A 19598-nucleotide genomic window follows, 5' to 3' on the forward strand; every position below is an offset into this window, starting at 1 on the left:
CTTTTTCTTTCCTTACTCCTTGATATATACTCTCAAGAGCATGTGCCAGTACATAGGTAACTTCTTTGGGAAGTATGAAAACTCCACCTGTTGCGATACTATATCCACATGAGACATACTGTAAGACTACCATTTTCAAGCCATTTCTTATTAGTGGGACTTTAAGGGAAAAACACACAATCCTTGCCCCTGTGGTTGAACAAATTTATTTTCTGCAGACAGTGGTTTCTGGATGACCAAAAAATTCAAGTAAATAAGAAATTGAAATATACTAGAGGGGGGGAAAAATACTTGTTGCGGTTAAATTTCAATATTTTACTTGTCTCCTTAGCATATGTGTGGTTTGCCTTCTGCAGCTTCTGCTATATTAAACTACTGCATCAACCGCAGATCAACAGTTAATATTTTTTAATTGTTAAATATAATTTGAATTACTTCAGTCCATTTGAAAAAGAAAATATAATAATATCTTTGATGCTTTTGTAATTTAGCATTTCTAAAAAATATGCCATTTTGGCTTTCAGACAGGTTCAGGAGATAGTAGGGGAGGCAGAACCTGTAATTTTATGTTATACTATTTGTTTTGTATTTAGCAATGTGAGAGAAAACTGAATGAGAATGAGATTGACCACCTGCTGATGTGACTGCTGACCGTGGCACAAAAGAATGGTAGATACAGAATTTTTCTTTGCAAACACAGTATTGCAAAGGTCCAAAAGAAGTATATCAAGCAGAAGTTAGGTTGAAAATACCTGCTCATAAACAAAGATCAAGTGCTGATCTTAATTCTTTGATTTCTTCCTTTGGGCTAAATCTTCCTTTCCTCTCTGAAGAAGTGGAGGTCCCATGAAGGAGGAACAATTCAGAAAGCTATGGAGGTCCAATGGTACTGCATAACTCTAGTCTGCAAACTAAGTGCTTTGAACATAATTTTTGTAAATGGTGACACATTGAGTGGTCATCTGTTAGGCCAAACCACTGGCCACACTCCTCCAAAGAGCAGAACTAAGGGAGGAAGAACAGACCAACATTGGTTCCTTCCTCTCCTAAAGCTGCTGGGAGTTTCATTTCCATGGATAACCATTATATAAAGCCTAGCTACTCAGGTTCACTATCAAGAGGGACTTAATTCACAATTTCATCATTGATTTTGGGAGAGATCTTTCCCTCAAAGTATTTTTGCAGAAGTGGTAGGTGTATAAAAATTGGAAAATAAAAATTATCCTCTTATCTGTTTGCTTTTTCAGTGTATCAAGGCTTATTTTTGTGCAAAACCTGGGAGGTGTTCTAGCAGTGGCGAACATCCGGGGTGGGGGCGAATATGGAGAGACCTGGCACAAAGGTAAGGCAGTCAAAGCACAGGAACAAAACTGCAGACTTAGCAATGAAAATTGCAACATTTTCTTTTCACTCCTTCCTCCTTTTGCATTTTACTTATTCTGCAAAAAGTAAATCTTTTTCCTTACTTACATGTTAGATCTGTATGTTTTCCAGTGTTAATCTCATAGTTTTCATCTATTTTCAGAGTATAAACTTTTCTATATTGTTTTTGCGTAATTTATGAATAGACTTTTTTTTTTTAATATTTGATGAATGTGACTGGAAAAATGTGTTCAACAAAAGGATTTTCAAGCACTGGAACAGGCTGCCCATGGAAGTGGCTGAGTCACCTTCCCTGGAGGTATTTAAAAGACACATAGATGTGTCTTAGGGACATGAGAGTGCTGAGTTGACAGCTGAACCTGATAATCTTAAAGGTCTTCTCCAACCTAAATGGTTCCGTGAATCTGTGACTGAAGTTCATATGAAAACCGTCAGCTCCAGAAGTGCATTCACATCATCCCCTCCAAGCTCTTGGCGTATCCAACTTGTAGGTAACCATTTGTCCTTCTAGGGTTTTTTTTAAGATGACTGTCATGCCACAGGGAAACTCAGTAAACACTGAAAAGCTCTGTCAATCTCTTTTCCCTTTTTCTTAACACTTTTGATGTATTTCTGTCCATGTTTTTCCCATCAAGTTCTTAATCTTAATCAGACAAACTGTCTTTGTCTACTTGCCTTATTGTTGACAACTGTCCACATTCCTCCACCAGGGGAAAAAGCTTGAAAAAGTCGTTCTTATCTCAGGAACATACCTATCCTTATTTAACCATGACACTTTAGTCATATTCCAAGAATCTGGCACATAAGTTGCTGGGAATGTTGTGAGCAAGGCAAACGTACCAAAACAGTGGTGCTTATGATCTAGCAATTTGCCATGGCAGTAATCCATAATATCTTTTTATCAGACAAAATGGTATTTCCAGATCATTGCATCTTGATTTTACTATTTCATCTCTGGTAAATTGTCTGGGTCATTTCCTCACAATTGAGTTAATTATGTAATAGGTTCATAAATAGAAACTGTATTTGCTTGCAGATACAGGATATTATTGCTGAAGATGAAATATCCTTCATTAATTTTAATTTGCAGATTGATTTGCAGTAGGTTTTAATAAAATTTATCTTAATGTGATAATACTTCTTTGATCCACCTATTTCCTGCTTGATTTTGACCAAAGTCTTTTATTGCAGTTTGAAATAAAATATGTATCTGTTCTTTTTTAATTCCAGAAGCAATTACAGAAGTTTTTTTTTTCACTTAGGTTTAATTTTAAGTAGGATTCTGACCTTACACCAGCCTGGTGTTTTGAGCAAGGAGTAAGATCTATTTTTCCTTTATTGCCACCTGCTTGAAGACTTTTTTGTCATCCCAGTATGTCTCCCTTCAACAGTCTTGTTAATACAAGAACGATGTGTATTTGTTAAAAAAAAAAAAAAAATACAAATGTATTGGTTTCAATTCTACAAGATCTTTTTGACTAAATGTCAGACTTATCCTGCTAAGCTTCTGTGACATAGAAACAAAGCAGCCATTGTAAACTGGTTGTCTAGGATCACTTGATGGAGATTGGAGATGAAGAGACACCTCCAGACTGTAACTCATCTCACTTAATTTAGGGTAAAAGTTAATTTAGGGTAAGTCCTGGAGGTTCCTGGATCATAGGGAGAACCTTAGGCAATCAGCCTGGAATAACCATCCAGCTTGTAAAGAAAGTAGAAGAAACTGGACTTCATTTCTGCATCCTATGAGCCCTGCTTGCCTGGCTGGGCCACTGCCTTTGCTACAGGAATGCAAGGATTTTCTTCCTAGTTCCCATTTCTTACTAGCATTTAATTTCCTGAGATTACCATGGTCTTTAGGTATGATAACATTTGAGGAGTATCTAGTTTTAGTCTCTTGCCAAACAACCAAGATTTGAATAACTGTGAGTTCTCTAAGCTGATATTCTTCTATTAAAATAATTGAAAGATTGTAGGGAAAACCATCCTTTTCCTTCCCTATCCCACCCTGCAATTTTTTTTTTTTTTTCAGACCTGGAGATCTTATCAATGATGTCATCAGAACCAACGTTTTCTGTCATTATTTGTTCCCTTATACATCTGATGACATTTGGAATTTCATTCAACATGATGGCAGTATCTTAAGCATTTTCATATTGAAAGTTAATTAATAAAATTTCAAAGCAAGATGCAACTCGGAGAGCTTTATATCATCTGGTTTGAAAACAACTAATAGAAAAAAGAGTAAATTACTCGCCACATATTATATATCCAGGAAATTAGAAGTGCTTATTTTATATAGCCTATTTTATAAGCGGAATCTTTATTGCCTTAAGAAACTGTCACTGAGTTTAAGGATGTTAGAGTCCCATTAGCTCAAACCTCAAGTGTGTTGTATATGGTCATTTTGTATATATTTTGCTGTGCAAAGCTTTTAGCTTTCCTTTCACTGGTTAGGAACATTACCTGGCACTTTCTCCACAGTATAGGTATGTATTATTCAGAGTTTCTGAAAGCATCAGAGTTATTGACAGAACCATCTTACAGCCTCTCAATGTTGACAGAATCTTTCATTTTTGCTGTTTTTCTAAGCTGCATCAATTATTAAAATATTCATGAAATTGGAATTGTTCCCAGGTATTTTTGGACACATGTTTTTCTGAAGAGATGGTATCAAAAGGATTTTGTGGTATCAATTGATTTGTTTTGTTTCCGTGCTAGGTGGTATCTTGGCCAACAAACAAAACTGCTTTGATGATTTTCAGTGTGCTGCCAAATACCTCATCAAGGAAGGCTACACATCCCCAAAGAAGCTGACTATTAATGGAGGCTCAAATGGGGGCCTCTTAGTTGGTAAGAACTGCTTGTCTATTTCTCAGATTTGGTGCTGGGCTTATTAAAGTAACCAGACAGAAATTGATGAGATCTGCCAGTATGTCAGTGCATTAATATATACCAGATGTTAAATATGTACAGTAGTACTTCATTTGCTGTTTGCACAGGACATTGGAATTTTGCAGTGTCTTGCAAAGGCTGTTAAAAGCCACACAATCTAGTGTGGTAAGAGTTAACCTTGTGGTAGAATCACACAGAAAGTAAGAGTGGCTTAAAAAACATGGTGATTTTTTTTTTATCTTTCTTTCTTCAGGTTAACCATTACAAAGTTACCACTGAACTATTAATTCATATAGCACTGGGAAACTGTGTGTGGTCTTTTAAGTGTATCATGTTCATTTAAAATTCACTGCTGTATTCTTAAATTCAAGGAAATTAATAGCCTCCTCTTAAAGAAAAGTCTTGTCACAGAAAGATCTCTTTCTGAACAGTCTAAGAGTTACAAAATACATTTCTGATAAGATCCCTATCTGAAGGCATCTGAAAGTAACAGTAGAAAAAAGAAGGTGATTTTTTATGCAATTTTGAAAGGAAAAGGAGGCACAAAGTAAATGTATCAGGGTCTGTTTGCCTTTTTGAAGCAGCATGAAAGGTGACAGTATGACAGATTTGAGCTACTTACATGAAAAGGAGGTAAAAAAGGCACCTCAAGTTCATAAACCACTGAATTACGGAAAACAAGCAGTTTTCCTGGGCCTACTCTGCTTGCTCTTGTTTTTGTATTCATCTGCTGCTCTATACTGACTCTGTTGATTTTATTCTGCTTTTCAGTGAATTGGCATCCAGCATAAGAAAAAGGATTTGGAATTACACAGCTCTTTGGTCTAAGCCATCTTGGCTAGACCTGCATTATTATTTTTAAAAAGCAATTGTTTTAAAGATCAAGTAACAAGTACTTGTAAAGCTGTATTTTGGGTTTTGCTTATATGCTTCTCAATAACAAGTGGCAGAAGGTGTTTCTGCATTTAAAATAGAAATGGGTGAATATGATAAAGGATTAAAGGGTTTGTACTCCCATTTGGAATGCAAGCATTACACAAGTCAGTTTTATGTTGGGCCTAAATATATAGTTGGAAATACAATTAAACTTTGCATATATTACATTTCTTCTGAAAATACTTTATCGTTATGTGGACTTCACTTCAGTCAGGATGAGATTCATCCTACCCAGCTTCAGTAAGAAAACCCCCTGGATTACTTCCTGAATATTCAGCTGGGCTCCTTGTGTCAATAAGGGGAAGCAAATGACAACTTCAGGAAGTACATCATTCTGGTAGGAGACAGGTGTTAGGAATCTAGACCTCCCTGCTCTAAAAAATCTTGTTAGAATCCTTCCCTTGAATTTACTGGTAGATTACAGTAAATCCAGAAGTCCAGCAGGATTTCTATGCTCTTGATGAGCCAGGTAGGGATTTTCCTTGACCGAGGTGAATTCAGGAAATTCCTATAAGGTCTTTTTTATCAAAGCAGAAGTAAATTTTGCAATAGTTGCTGATGCAGCATTAGAGATCCTAACTCATCCTGTAGGTTCAAGGACCCACTGCCAGATTTTCTTTGTTCTTATTTATTGAAGAAAAAGCTGACAAGGAAGAATATTGTCACTCTTCCAAAAAACTGTTTTCTTTCAGTCAGAATAGCAGGAGGTGTCTCTGAGGACTGCAGAGCCCTGAGCTCATCTTGCCTCATTCAACTGCAAAACAAGACTTCCTTGTCCTGCAGTGTGATCCCCAAGCTAAGCAGAGCAGCACAGCTGTGAGCTGAAAACCTCTGTGCAAGTGCAGTGTTTGACCTCTCACGTTTGCCTAGACAAAACCAATTCTGACATTTTGAAGGCTTATTTTCATACTGAATATAAAGCTCAAAGTTATGTATAGGGGCATAAAATTCACAAATAAATTGTTGTTCCAAATTACACTTTATTAATGCATATCATTATTGTGGCTAATTGAAAAGGTGCAGTGTGCATGGATGAGTGTCTCCATAGGTGAATTCTCACTGAAGTAACTACTTAAGGAACTAGCAAGAAGCAATTTCTTCCAAAATCCTGAGCAACAGACAGTGCTTCAGGAGACACTCTGAAATAAAGAATATTAAAACAAAATGTTATGGTAGTTGTTCTGACTTTTGTTCCTACCACAATACCATTTATGTTCATAAAAGAAGATAGCTTGAAGAGGAGGAATCTGATCTTTGTGTTAAAACCTAGAGATCTTTTACATAGCATCTTTTTAATATGTACCTTATGGAAATGACTCATAAATAAGGAAGAGTTAGCAGAGTTGCATATCAGAGATGACCAGAAGTAAAATTTCATTTTTCAGAAAGTAAAAATCATGTTTAAATGAAGAAAATAGGATATAGTGTAAACTCTTGGCAGGGACAGACAGGAGACTGATGAGAAAATTGCTTTCAATATTAAGATTAGCAATGACATTTTTCTATGCACATCAGAGGCAGGAAGCTGGCCAGATGATCTGTGGGACTTGCAGGTTAGTGAGATGAAAAAGGAGCATCAAAGAAAATTAATTGCAAATCAGAACAACTAAATGGTCTGTTTGTATTGATGTTCCCTCCTGAGGAGAGGGTTGGAGGTTCCCTGCACCAGTCTGTCTTCATGGGGAGTATTCTGGGGAGATCCAGTTGAAGCATCAGCAGGAAAGTTTCAGACTGAATCAATCCAGTGAAAAGCAGTGTGTTGCCAGGACCAGATGGTGCATGTGCAGGATCCTAAGTGAACTCTGATATGAAATTGCAGGCTACTAAGCCTGAATGTCTGAGGAACAGAAGGGGGCAAGTGTAATGCCAAGATTTAAATGTTTCGTGGCGATCCACAAGCTGCAGCTGAGTAAATCTGACTTCTCTAATGGGCAAGCTAGTTGAAACCAATAAATAATAGCTGACATAAAAGAAAGAATTCTGCAGGCTGAAGTTGCAGCTTTCAAATGTATTAGAGTTATCTGAAGGAATCAAGCTACATATGGGGCTTGTAACAGTGATTTAGGTGAGGAGCTATTCTTGGATTTTCAAAAGCTGTGAAAGAAAGTCCTTGCTGAGCTGGAAGCAAAGTCATGTCATAGCAATGTCATGGTTAGCAGGAGGCAAAGAGTGGCGATAATCAATCCATTTTCACAATGGACTAAAACAAAGGAGATAAGAATTTGGGAAAGATTATACCTACATGTGGATGCACAGTGAATAGTTCTGAATTAAGGGATTCTGGGATCTATTGTAGTAGCTATGTGATGATTTCAGTGCTCTTATTTCTTAAAATTCAAAAAAGGCAGGGGAATTTGTAAAATCACCAGGGAAAAGGTTTAAATCAAGAAACAGCAATTGGAATTGAAGAACTTACAAGATATGATGAACACTGGATGAATAAACAGTAAGAGAGGAAACAGTTGTATTTACAGAGGATATGTGTTTTGATAGCTTTTTTATAGGATGGCTGAAGATAACTCCAACTCAGAGAAAACGGAAATAACTAGTTAACCAGATTATAATTTATAGGAGAGATCTCCCAGTTGCCACTCTTATACACTGAACACTGAGCTTGATGGGCCTACTGCAGTTATTTTTAAAATATATGAAGCAAGCATTAGTCTTAAAGAAATTGTCCCTTCCAGTTGTAGGAATATAAAAAATGTAAAACAAGAAAATACAGCACCAATTCATTTTGTTAATTTGAAGTTATTCCACTGTTCTGTAACCATCTGCTTTTATCAAGACCCTTTTCTTATGGGTTTACATAGTAGTAATGGAAGACAATTTTCATCAGCAAATGGAGGGCTTTTGATCCTTAATGCCCTTTTCTTTCTTGAGACTAGTATTAAAAGTTTAAACAGCGAATGGTTTAGGTACCTTCAGTACAGTAGTTCAAAATTTCACATGCTTTACAAGTTCATTTCTCCTTCAGTCCCAATTTGGTGGTTTGAAAGGAAGTTTTCATAAACATATGAAGAAGAGCACAGAAATGGTTCTTAAGTTCTTTTGAACATACCATTTTTCAGAATTAACGTTTTTTATCCATTTGTGTATTTGCTTACAGTTTTGCTTGAAAGTCTATTTGACTTCATATTCACTGACAGCCTGCTCCCAGTACAAGTTGGTAGTGAATCTTTTACTGTTGAACTTAATTCTTTAAGATCTGAATACTAATGGAATTGTTTCCCTGCTGAAGCTGCCTGTGCTAATCAGCGCCCTGACCTGTTTGGTTGTGCCATTGCCCAAGTGGGAGTGATGGACATGCTCAAATTCCACAAGTACACCATCGGCCATGCTTGGACCACGGACTATGGTTGCTCCGACTGTAAGGAGCAGTTTGAATGGCTGCGCAAGTAAGTGCCTTTAAATACTTTCTGTGGTTATAAAACACGTAGTCTGCTCAACAGTTTCTAGTTGTCATGATCAATATCTATTCTAGTGATTACTTCATCCTTTCCCACACTGAATTTGGGGAGTTCAGCATTCCCTTACTAGTCAGTTTTGAATCAAAGACTGTCTTCAACACCTTGTTGAATCAAGTGGTTCTGTTTTCAAAGACCTTGTTCTCCTAGCAGCTTTTAACAGTTCATAAGGTTTTTTTTCTGAATAATGACTCTTTTAGGCTATTGCAACAGAATATTCTCAAGTGGATCACTACATAAATTGTATTTTTTACCATGAGGGAGACATAGTCACCATTGTGAATTGTATTATACAATGTGGGTTGGATTTGTAGGAATTGAATGGCACTAGACCATAATAAGATCTTAATTTCTCAGCTTCTGTTGAGAGTCTCAATTTCCGTTTCCAGCAGGATGGATCCTGCTATGGACTTGACAGGTTTTGCTTCAGTTTCCCTCCCGGCTTCTGATATTTTGGACATTCCTGTGAGATGTATGCATGCACCTCTCTTGAAAATAAAGAAATGTACTTGCTTCACATTTCAGAGCCAGAGATCTGTGGCCACTACTACGTGTCAGTTGCCATTAGCACAATTCTGATTAATGTAACTGAGCACTGTTGTATTCTGAGTACTAACAAATGCCACTGTGATGGTTTCAGTAAGAAAGGACCTTCTTGTTGGGTCTTGAGGAAGAAGATATGGAAACATTTGTGTGTTTTTTCTCAGGTACTCTCCACTTCACAATGTCAAACTACCAGAAGAAGATGGCATCCAGTATCCCTCCACACTGCTTCTCACAGCAGACCATGATGACCGTGTGGTCCCTCTGCATTCTCTGAAGTTCATCGCTACCCTGCAGTACATTGTGGGCCGAAGCAGTAAACAAACCAATCCACTTCTCATCCATGTTGACACCAAGGCTGGGCATGGAGCAGGAAAGCCAACTGCTAAAGTTATAGAAGAAGTGTCAGATATGTTCGCTTTTGTAGCACGATGTCTAAATCTTGAGTGGATTGAATAGGAAAAATGCTTATTACTGTCTCCTTTAGAAAACAAGGGCTTTAACATTTAAGAACAGCCACACTACTACTTGGTGTAGTACTTACATTTAAGAACTGCAGTTTAATATTTTATTGATCCAATCTGCTATGAAGTTTTGATCTGTGCTTCCCTCTTTTTGGTATTTCTTTGATTTTTTTTTTCTACTGCATTCCAAACTCCATTTTGAAAAGCATGTTCAAAAAAATAGCTGAGCTATTCTCAGTACTGGTGTGAAAATGTAGATTTCAAAATTAGTGCTATTTGAGCTTATTTCCTGTAAGCAATTTTAATGTATTTCACCTCTAAACATATCCAGATCATTTGTAATTAAATGTAAGTACTGTTCACATACAAGATCTCTGAGCATATTTTATTTACACAATAATTTATTTAAGAATGTAAACGGAAGGTGTTCAGTGATAACCAGGAAAAACTGAAGAGACAGTAATCTAGTTACATCAAATATTATTAAAAAGCTTGTATTGCATTCTGTTCATAAACGTGTTACAGTCTATAATAATGATTTTGCTAAATTGTTCTTTCTTTCCAAAGAGACTTCAAAATGTCACCAGTGTTCTCTTCTGCCATTTTATTTCTACACAGAAGAGAAGACTGGAGGCTGAAAAACTTGATGAAATCTTAGGTTCTCATTGTAATCTCAGTCAAGCTATACAGATACTCTCCAACAACCCATGTGAAATTATTTCTTCAACTGTTTCTGAAGAGTAGACCAGGCACTGATTTAAATAAATGAACAAAACATAACACAAAACAAAATAGAAAACCCACCCCAACCCAAAGGCACAGCTTTGTCCAGATTACTCAGGTTCAGTTTTTTTCTGATGCTCCTCACAGGACATTCTCTAACAAAGCAAAATCTGAACATGCATATATAACTTAGTTTTGGCTACAAAACAGCAAGAGCTTGTAGTCAGACTCCCCTGTTGATTTGACATAGGCATATTATTTGAACTGCCATTTTTCCCATCTAGGCTGTAGAGCTGTAAAGTAGATGTGAGTATTTGCCTACTATTTAATCTCTGATGCACTGCAGGAATTACAGTTTGATTTGCAGTGGAAAAAAGTATTCTATCAACTATTATTAGTCTTGTTGCCCCTCCAGAAGACATCACTGTTTCTCATTTTTGGATGAACTGATCTAGTATTACAGAATCATGCTTGTCATCACATTCATACTTAGACCCTAAGGACTGTATTTTAACTCTGGGCTCAGGAGTTTCATCTCTAAACAAACAATGTCTTGGTGCAGGAAGAGCAAGGAGTGGTATTCAAAAGTGAAGGAGATGCTCTAAAGAGCAGCAAAAATAAAAATAAATTTGTACTAGAGTCACTCTGTGTTTCCCTCATGATCTGGACTTCTTTTATTCTCTTTGGAGTCCAGGAACAATCATGCTTATTATGTATGGCTAATTTGACTTTAGGAGAAAATAAAAAACTATTTCTGCTTTCATATGAAATACCATATTTAAAATCTGTATGTGATCTGGGGTTTATTGTAAATGCAGGCGAACCCAATGGGAAGAAATGACGATGTCTGACTCAATTGGGAAGGCTGAATGATTTCTTTATTATAACTATGCTAAAATACATTAATATACCATATAAAAAGCAAGATACTAAAACTACATACTACTGTCTCTCCACAACTCGTGACCCTCTCTCGAGAATCCACACGCAGGTGGATTGGACTGGCCATCAGGCTCAATCCTCACCAGAATCCAATCAAGCACTCACTCCAGGTAAACGATTCTCCAAACACATTCCACATCGGAAAAACAAGGAGCAGAAATAGAAATTGTTTTCTATTTCTTTAATTTCTCTCTGTGCACCTCTATGAAAAATCCTGAGAGTGAGAGAAATGTGCTTGCCACATATCACCCTTTCTGTATAAATTAAAAAAACCCCTGCATTTGCAGTTATTCTGCAGGGCCCTTGCAAAGAAAGCAAATACATCTCAAGAGGTTCCCTTATCAATTTGCTAGTTATCAATCAGAAGCCAAATCAAATGCTGATGTGGAATGTTCAAAGAGATCCTTTACCTGCAATAACATATATCAAATCTCTAAAACAAAACTTACAATATAAAAACCCAAACAATAATGAAAAGAATGTTCAAATCCCAAAGTCCAAACACCTGAGTCTCGGGAGATGTGTCCATCAAGTGGAGATGTTGATCTTGACATCCTTAAAAATCCTTCTCAGTCCTGAAACAGAACAACTGAAGAAAGTCCAAACAACAATGAACAAACCTATAAAAAAAAAACCAAATGAACCGCCAAATGTGACATCATGTAATTATCAAACACCAAAACACCTTTCCCGTGCAAAAACCATCACCAAATTCAAAAAACTCAGAAAATCTCTGAAATGCCATGGCCAAAGCTTTGAAATCAACCACTTTCTTTCTTGTTTCTTATTTTTTTCAACCATCTCTATTTAACTAATCTTAAATCTAATTCCAGTGAATTGTTTTTTTTAATCTTGGAATCAGAATGCCCAGCAAGCAGCAGGCTTTAAGACCTGCGGAGCTGGTGTCCCCGGTCCATGTGGGCGGAACACAGACCCCAAACCCGGCCGTGGCGGGCGCGGGGGCCCGGGGCCGGGGGGCTGGACCAAGAAGAACGCTGCTCCCCGGAAAGGCTCTGAACTTCCTAACTCTCGCGGCAGCCGCAAAGAGGCGCCGGGCAGCGCCAGGGAACAGGCTGGGAGGGGACGCCGAGCCGAGCGGAGGCGGCGGGGCGAGGGGCTCTGCTTCGAAGGCGGCGGGGCGGGCTGGGATCTCCCCCGGCATCACAGCTCGCACCACGAGCACGCTCCGTCGCTGCAGGAGCCGTGGCCGCCGGCTCCGAGGCCGGCCCAGGCGGGCCAGGGCGGCGTCTCCGCGGTGGGTGCTTCCCTCGGCTCCGCCGGGGCAGACAAGGCACTGAGGCTGCGGGCCGGCTCCACCTCCTCCGTAGGAGCAGGCTTCTCTTGCAGGGAGGCAGAGAAAAACATCTGAGCCCCGGAGAAGGGCTCTCCCCACAGCGAAGATTCCTTAAGCAAGCTGGTCTCTGTCCGGCCATGACGGGGGGCTGAAGGGCCCCGCTGGGTGCAGGGGACTCCCCCCGCCCTCTGCAGACGTGCTCATTGGGATCCATCTCCGGACTAGCCGAAAAAACTGTATAAAAACTGTCGCGTATCCAAAGTCTGGGAAATCTTGCGCGCAGCGTTCCTTGAGGAAGAAAACAGAGCTTTCCAAGCCTCTGGGTTCAGGGCAAAAGCCAAACTCCTGAAAAAAACACGAGTGTCTGCAAATTCAAGAAACTCCAACAAATCATCGTCGGACACAGTCTCTCCAATAGATCCGAGCCAAATCTCTCCAGACGGTATATATAAGCTGATCCTCACAATAAAAATCTGCGTCCAAGTCATCAGACATCTCTTCCCAAAGTTAAGGTCCACCCCAGGTCAGGGCAGTATTATAATCAGAAAATCGGTACCTTTTCAAAGGCAGGCAGAGGCGTCCGATTACGGCAAACTGCTCGGGGCTGCACCTGGTCCTATGGAGAGGGTTTCCACGGTGTCTTACATCCTCCGATCCCTCGCAGGGACTTCGGACAAGCCTTTTCAAGAGGGTTCACCTCCTTTCCCGTGTTAAATCACGGCTGTGGGCCGATCCAGGTCCTGGTTCTTCATCCAACGTTCGGGGTCACCGCTTACTGTAAATGCAGGAGAACCCAATGGGAAGAAATGACGATGTCTGACTCAATTCAGAAGGCTGAATTTCTTTATTATAACTATACTAAAATACATTAATACACGATATAAAAAACAAGATACTAAAACTACATACTACTTTCTCTCCACACCTCGTGACCCTCTCTCGAGAGTCCACACACAGGTGGATTGGATTGGCCATCAGGCTCAAACAATCCTCACCAGAATCCAATCAAGCACTCACTCCAGGTAAACAATTCTCCAAACACATTCCACATAGGAAAAACAAGGAGCAGAAATAGAAATTGTTTTCTATTTCTTTAATTTCTCTCTGTGCACCTCTATGAAAAATCCTGAGAGTGAGAGAAATGTGCTTGACACAGGGGTTAATTTGGGATCCACAAGTATGAGAGTTGTTTGCAAGATACTCTGTAAACTTTTGCACTCTGATCACCGCATTAAATAATCAGAATAGAGAGTTGAGGGATGGCTGATTTTTTTTCCTTCCAGACTGTGAAAATGAGGTACAGATTCAGCAGATTCAGCCCCTTTTCCCAGAGGTATATGAACTGCTTTCTTTGATCATCTAGAAATTTTCAACAGCTTTCCCACGTGGCAGAAACAAAGCATATGAAGATGTGCCATCTCCATTTGAAATACTCATAGATTCATAGTTGTGGCATGTAGCTTTCTATTGAATTTATAGTTTCTGTCAAGAGGGCAGTACCCAGTTCACCTCTGATACAGAGCTTTGCAGGATAGGGTGTGTGAAAACATGGTCCTCAGACATTCAAGAAATAGAGCTGAACTGTGTCAATGCATTAAATTGCAAATACCTGAGTACAGCCAGCTCAGTCATCTCTAGATCTGTTCCTAAAAATGCTTTTCCATGTTCTCCAGTTGCTCAAGCACAAAACTTCTGGCACAGGTTAAAAGTAACTCTTTTTACTCCTGAAGCCTTCTGTTGAAACTGAGTTCCCTGAATGACTCAGTGTCATGACAGATGACCCATAATCTGGGAACTTTGGAAACAAACATTTCTCGGAGTGACAATCAGTAGTACTGAAAGTGGAGCTACTTGCTGGAGACACCACTCACAAAGTAAATGTTCCAGAGTATTTCTTGTGGCATGCTGGGGTAAGTATTGGAAAGGCATTGTGTTTCTGTAACAGGGTCATCATGTCAACATTTATTTGATCTTAATCAGCTGTGCCAAGTTCAGGATGCAGGTGCCAAAAAAAATGGTGTTGCAAAGCTGTCCTGTTATCTGAGTTGCTGCTTTTGAGGCAGACAGGGTCATATTCCAGCTGGAATCTGTAATTAAGTCTGAGCAAGTAATGCTCTTGTAATATAGTGGGATTTCAACCTTTGGGGTTTTGCTTAAATAGACCTGGAGCCAAACCATTCCTGCTGTATAAAACATAATGAAATTTCTGTTAGTCTAGTTTCAAGGTTATTTTCTCTATAGTGGAAATGCTATTTTATGAAGATGCTCTTGTGCTTTATGGTGTCTATTTCCAGTGTGTGAAGCAAAATTCACAAGCTGGGCAAGGTAACCTACCAAATATATGCTTTTTCAAAACCACCTTAGAAAAATAAATACTGATGTTTTGCACCAAGATCCAAGCCCCCAAAAAAGCTTCGTAAGAGGCTTATGTTACATGAAGAAAAATCTGGTTTTATGTGAAAATAAATGAACTTTTTACATAATTCTTCTAATAGTCTTCACAACTAATGTAAAGATATCTTAGTTGTCTTTCCTCCCATGAATGTACATTTGCATTAGAGTTGATTTATGTGAAAAAGGTCAGAAATATTTTTAAAAGCTTATTTTTAAAAGAGAGATTTTAATTCCTTTGCATTGGAGTTAATTTACATTTTGATAGCTGCAAAAAAGATAGATATATAGATAGATCTATATGTGTGTATGTATGTACTGATTTCAGCTGGGAGCTGCACTCTATAGCCTAGGGATTGAAGAGGGCAGCTAGCCTGTGGGTATGTAAGAATAAAGGATGCTCAAGACAGAGTTTGGAGATAGATGCCTATCCCTGGCACCTAGAACTTCTGGAGCAGGATTTTCTTGACTCGGCTCTACTTTGCCATCTGTCTGTAGGAAGGCAGAAACATGAGCAGCAGTACTTCTGGATTCAGTATGGCAAGCAGCAGCTTTCAAAGATCAATGTTGCCAGGTCATTTATTTATTTTTAGCCTGAGGTTGCCCCTCAGGATTGCCTAAAGATCTGCTTATAGACTTCCTGACAGTCTCTCCTGTGACAGGGGTTTTCCAGCCTGAGTAGGATTTAGGGGGAGGGCCAAGAGAGGGATTTGGAAGCCAGACTTAATAAACAACCACACAATTTTCTGCCAAGCTGTTCTACTTCGAAAATTTAAGTAGACCACTTTTGTGTAATTGTCTCTTTGTCCAGATCTCTCAAAATATGGATAGGTCCTACTGATTTGAACAGCCAGATTTGGCAACGTGGTTCATTTTTCCATGTGTTAATTACTTCTGCCTTCAGATACGTGCTGGGAGGAAAGAAAAAAAAAAAAACCAACCCCATTGCTTGGGCTTTTTTTAGCTTGTTCTTGCAGAAGAGTGATGTGGGGTAGCCTTCCAGTTCTCGTGTCCCTGAAGATAACTATAGTGTGTCCTCAAGATAACCTTATCCATTAATAGAAAATTCTGAATAAGCTTATATCCTCAGTGTATTCATGGGAGAGGAATCCTAGTGACAGAGTCCTTCAGTGGAAGCTGGACTAGCTACTGGCACAGAAATTTACTGAAATTCTGGACTAGCAGGCTCTGATTTGACTGTTTCTTCTAGTTTTCCATAAGAACAATTGAAAATTCAAGATTTAAAACCAAAACTAAGCATTAATGTATTAGTGAGAATCTCTTTTCTGAAGACATGCCTCTGCTTTGTTGCCAGGAGTAAGAGAGGCAAGGAACAAACTTGGTGCTCATGCCCTTACCCATTGCAGTGGAAATTTTGTGCTGAAAGTCTGAATAGCAAGAGTCAGTGTGTGGTGACTTCACCAAACATTTCCAGCTCCCACTGTTGATGCTGCATGGCAGCTGTAATCAGTGGATGGATAACATCCCTGCAAATGTGACATAACCAGCTGGCCATATGCTGCTCTGAAAACTGTTATTTGTGTTTAGGCACTACTTTCAATGCTTCCCAGGCCTTCTGTATGCAAAAATGAAGGTGCTACTATTCTTGAAGCCCCTAAGGTGGGGAGACATGCTGTTTTAAGCAGAATGTGTTCTAGGTAGCTATCTGATAGTGCAAACTAAGCTCTATAGCATATACAGGGCATTTCTAGGCCCAAAATATTATCTGTAATTTTTATCTTGTCCTCACTCTTAAAGTAGTGGGGAAATAATCAGAAAATGAGAAGTTCAGCAGTAGCACCTGAACTAATAAGAAGCGATATTTTCATTTAGTTCCTAGCACCATGATTTTTATGCTTCTTTTCTTTCTCTGTGAAGAGCTGTGTTTAACCTCTGACATCTCCTTAGCAGAACAGATGAACCTGAAGATACGTTGCATTTCAGTGATGCCATCAAATATATTCTGCATGGGACATTGAAAGTGTCAGAAGACAAGAGCAGCAGAAAAAAAAAACCAGTTTGCTTTGCCACCTAGCAGTTACTGAACAACCATGAACATACTAAGTAACAGAGGAGTTTATTCATTAGTTAGTTTTGCACCAGTTCAGGCAAACTTTTAGAGTTTGGGGAGTGCTTAGCTGGTGAAAAACTGTTATCCATGCTGATTTATTCTTTCAGGCCATTTCTGATGTGCAGCAAGAGTATGTCGTTGTGGCAGCAAGTGACAAAATGCTGTGACTTGGACTGTTGTTTCCTTCCTGAGGAAGAAACTGAATAAAGGGCTTGGGCATTTCACTCTTCAGTTTCCTTTGGAACAGTAACAGAAGCAGATCAACAATACTTATTGTCTTCTGATTGTTTTAAATGAACAGTGTCATGTCAAAGCAATAAAATGCGTTGTTTTCTGGTGGTACTGCTGTTTAAGAGGAAGCTCTGCTGTAGTATAATAAGATTTGTGATGTAGGTATGTGCAGATATTTCTTTCAGAAGCTGGGCCAAGCTGTTAAATACTTCCTACTTCATATATTTAGTGTCCATAATTAACTGCTTTTTGGTTTAGTTTAAAGCTTCTCAGCATTAAAACCATGTTTTCATCATAAGGGGCATAAAGCTGTAGATGTAAGACCATTGACAGGGGACCCAAGCTTCAGCTCCTGAATGGGTTACCTTTCATTTTGTGTCACTGAGTAGACACAGGTAGAATCACAGAATGGTTTTGATTGGAAGGGACCTTAAAAATAATCTCGTTCCAACCACCCTGCTCTGGGCAGGGACACCTTCCACTAGACCAGGGTGCTCAGGATCCCATCCAATATGGTCTTGAACACTTGAAGAATGAGGCATTCAGAGCTTCTCTGGATTACCTGTTCCAGTGCCTCTGTGAAAGAGAAAACTTTAATCCTAATAACTAATCTAAACCTACCCTCTTCTGGTTTGAAGCCATTCCCCCTTGTCCTGTCAATACATGCCCTTGTAAAAAGTCTCTCTCCATCTTTCTTGTAGGCTTCCTGCCTGTGAAAGGCTACAGTTAGGTCAGCCCAAAGCTGCTTTTTTCCATACTGAACTAGAAAAACTTCACATAACAGTAAAATAACCATAGATAATCACTGCCTGTAAATTGAAAGTCTTGAGAAACCTCTATGGTTGATTGTATGTAAACAAGCCTTCAGCTGTTATTTGAAATTAAAGGGATTACTTTTCCTAATTAGAGATGCTCACCCCTCCTTGAGCTTCAGGGAAGTACAGATCCAAATCTGAACTTCACAAGATCACACATCACTCAAAATGCCTAAAAGCAAAAGCAGCTCTTGAAATTGCCTGTCTTTGCAATGTGGTTATCCTTCAGCAAAGTTTCAGCTGCCAAGGACAAACTGGAAAACATCCTCCTCTCACAGATGACACTCACACAACAACCCAGTCATTAAATAGTTTGCTGCCATGGGCCTGCTGCCCATTCTTCCTGCCTGGTGGAGCCTTCCAGGGCCACTGTGATTGCCAGAGGAAGTCAAATGAGTGGGAGGAGTACCACATTTACAAAATTGCTTCCTAATAATGAGTTAGACAGTTATTAAGAACATTTCATTGGAGATTTTGGATTGCTTTCATTATTTTTGATACTTGTTTCCTGTAAGGATCCAATTAGTGGGAGATGCTGGGGGGTCCGTTCTCCCCCCTGCCCCTGCGAGGACAGAAAATCTCCTACCTGGCTCGCCATAATGAAACGCGGATGAAAAATTAAAACTACAATTTTAATAATTTTTGTAGGGAATGGTATGTTTATTTACAGCACTGTGGACATATGTGGGGACTTACTGTTTTTTAATGCATATGTGCATTTTTGAGAACTCTTGATCTTCTTTATTATTTCGACTAATTTTTATATGTATAGAATTTTACAATAGATTCATGTATATTTATTTTGTTGATTTTATGTTACACTTACAGCTAGTTACACTTGTACTTAGTTTTTGTTAGAAAGTACAGAAAGAACTCTTGGGTTACTTTGCTTAGTCTGATTTAAGGTTTGAGGAGTCTTTCTTATCTCTTCCTTAGCTGGGAGAACTTTGCTAGTGCTGTAGTTATTAGACTAAACAACTTATTTTACTTATGTTAGTAAGCTCAAAGTGGTACATTTTACTTAAATCTAAATGGATTTTTACTCTGTTAAATTTTTACTGTTTCACTTTCATCACTTTCACCACTTTCAAGACTTTCACGTTTCCAACTTTCACAACTTTTGCTTTTACTATCACTTTCATTACTTTCACTACTTTCACTACTTTCACTTTCACTACTTTAGCTTTTGCTTTCACTATTTCATTTGTCATTAGTTTCACTTTCACTTTCATATTATCTACTTTCACTTTCATTGTCACTTCTTTTGCTTTCAATTTTGCTTTCACAGCTTTCACTTTCACTTTAGCTTTCACAGATTTCACTTTCATTTTTGCCACTTTCACCACTTTTACCAATTTCAACTCTTTCAACACTTTCAACAGTTTCACAATTCCAACTTACACAGCTATCTCTTTCACTTTCAAAACTTTTGCTTTCAATTTC

At 38.7% G+C, this 19598-nt stretch overlaps 1 protein-coding gene across 1 annotated transcript in view; it reads left to right on the top strand.

Moving 5' to 3' along the window:
* Positions 1-11181, top strand: part of PREP (prolyl endopeptidase) — an 83300-nt gene extending 72119 nt beyond the window's left edge. The window contains exons 12-15 of the mRNA XM_021553809.3: positions 1248-1342; positions 4105-4236; positions 8456-8612; positions 9389-11181. Coding sequence (XP_021409484.2) covers positions 1248-1342; positions 4105-4236; positions 8456-8612; positions 9389-9683 — 679 coding nt within the window. The 3' untranslated portion in view covers positions 9684-11181. The remainder of the gene's footprint in view (positions 1-1247; positions 1343-4104; positions 4237-8455; positions 8613-9388) is intronic.
* The last annotated feature ends 8417 nt before the right edge of the window (positions 11182-19598 follow it).

Source organism: Lonchura striata, chromosome 3, assembly GCF_046129695.1.
Source record: "Lonchura striata isolate bLonStr1 chromosome 3, bLonStr1.mat, whole genome shotgun sequence".
Classification (NCBI taxonomy): domain Eukaryota; kingdom Metazoa; phylum Chordata; class Aves; order Passeriformes; family Estrildidae; genus Lonchura; species Lonchura striata.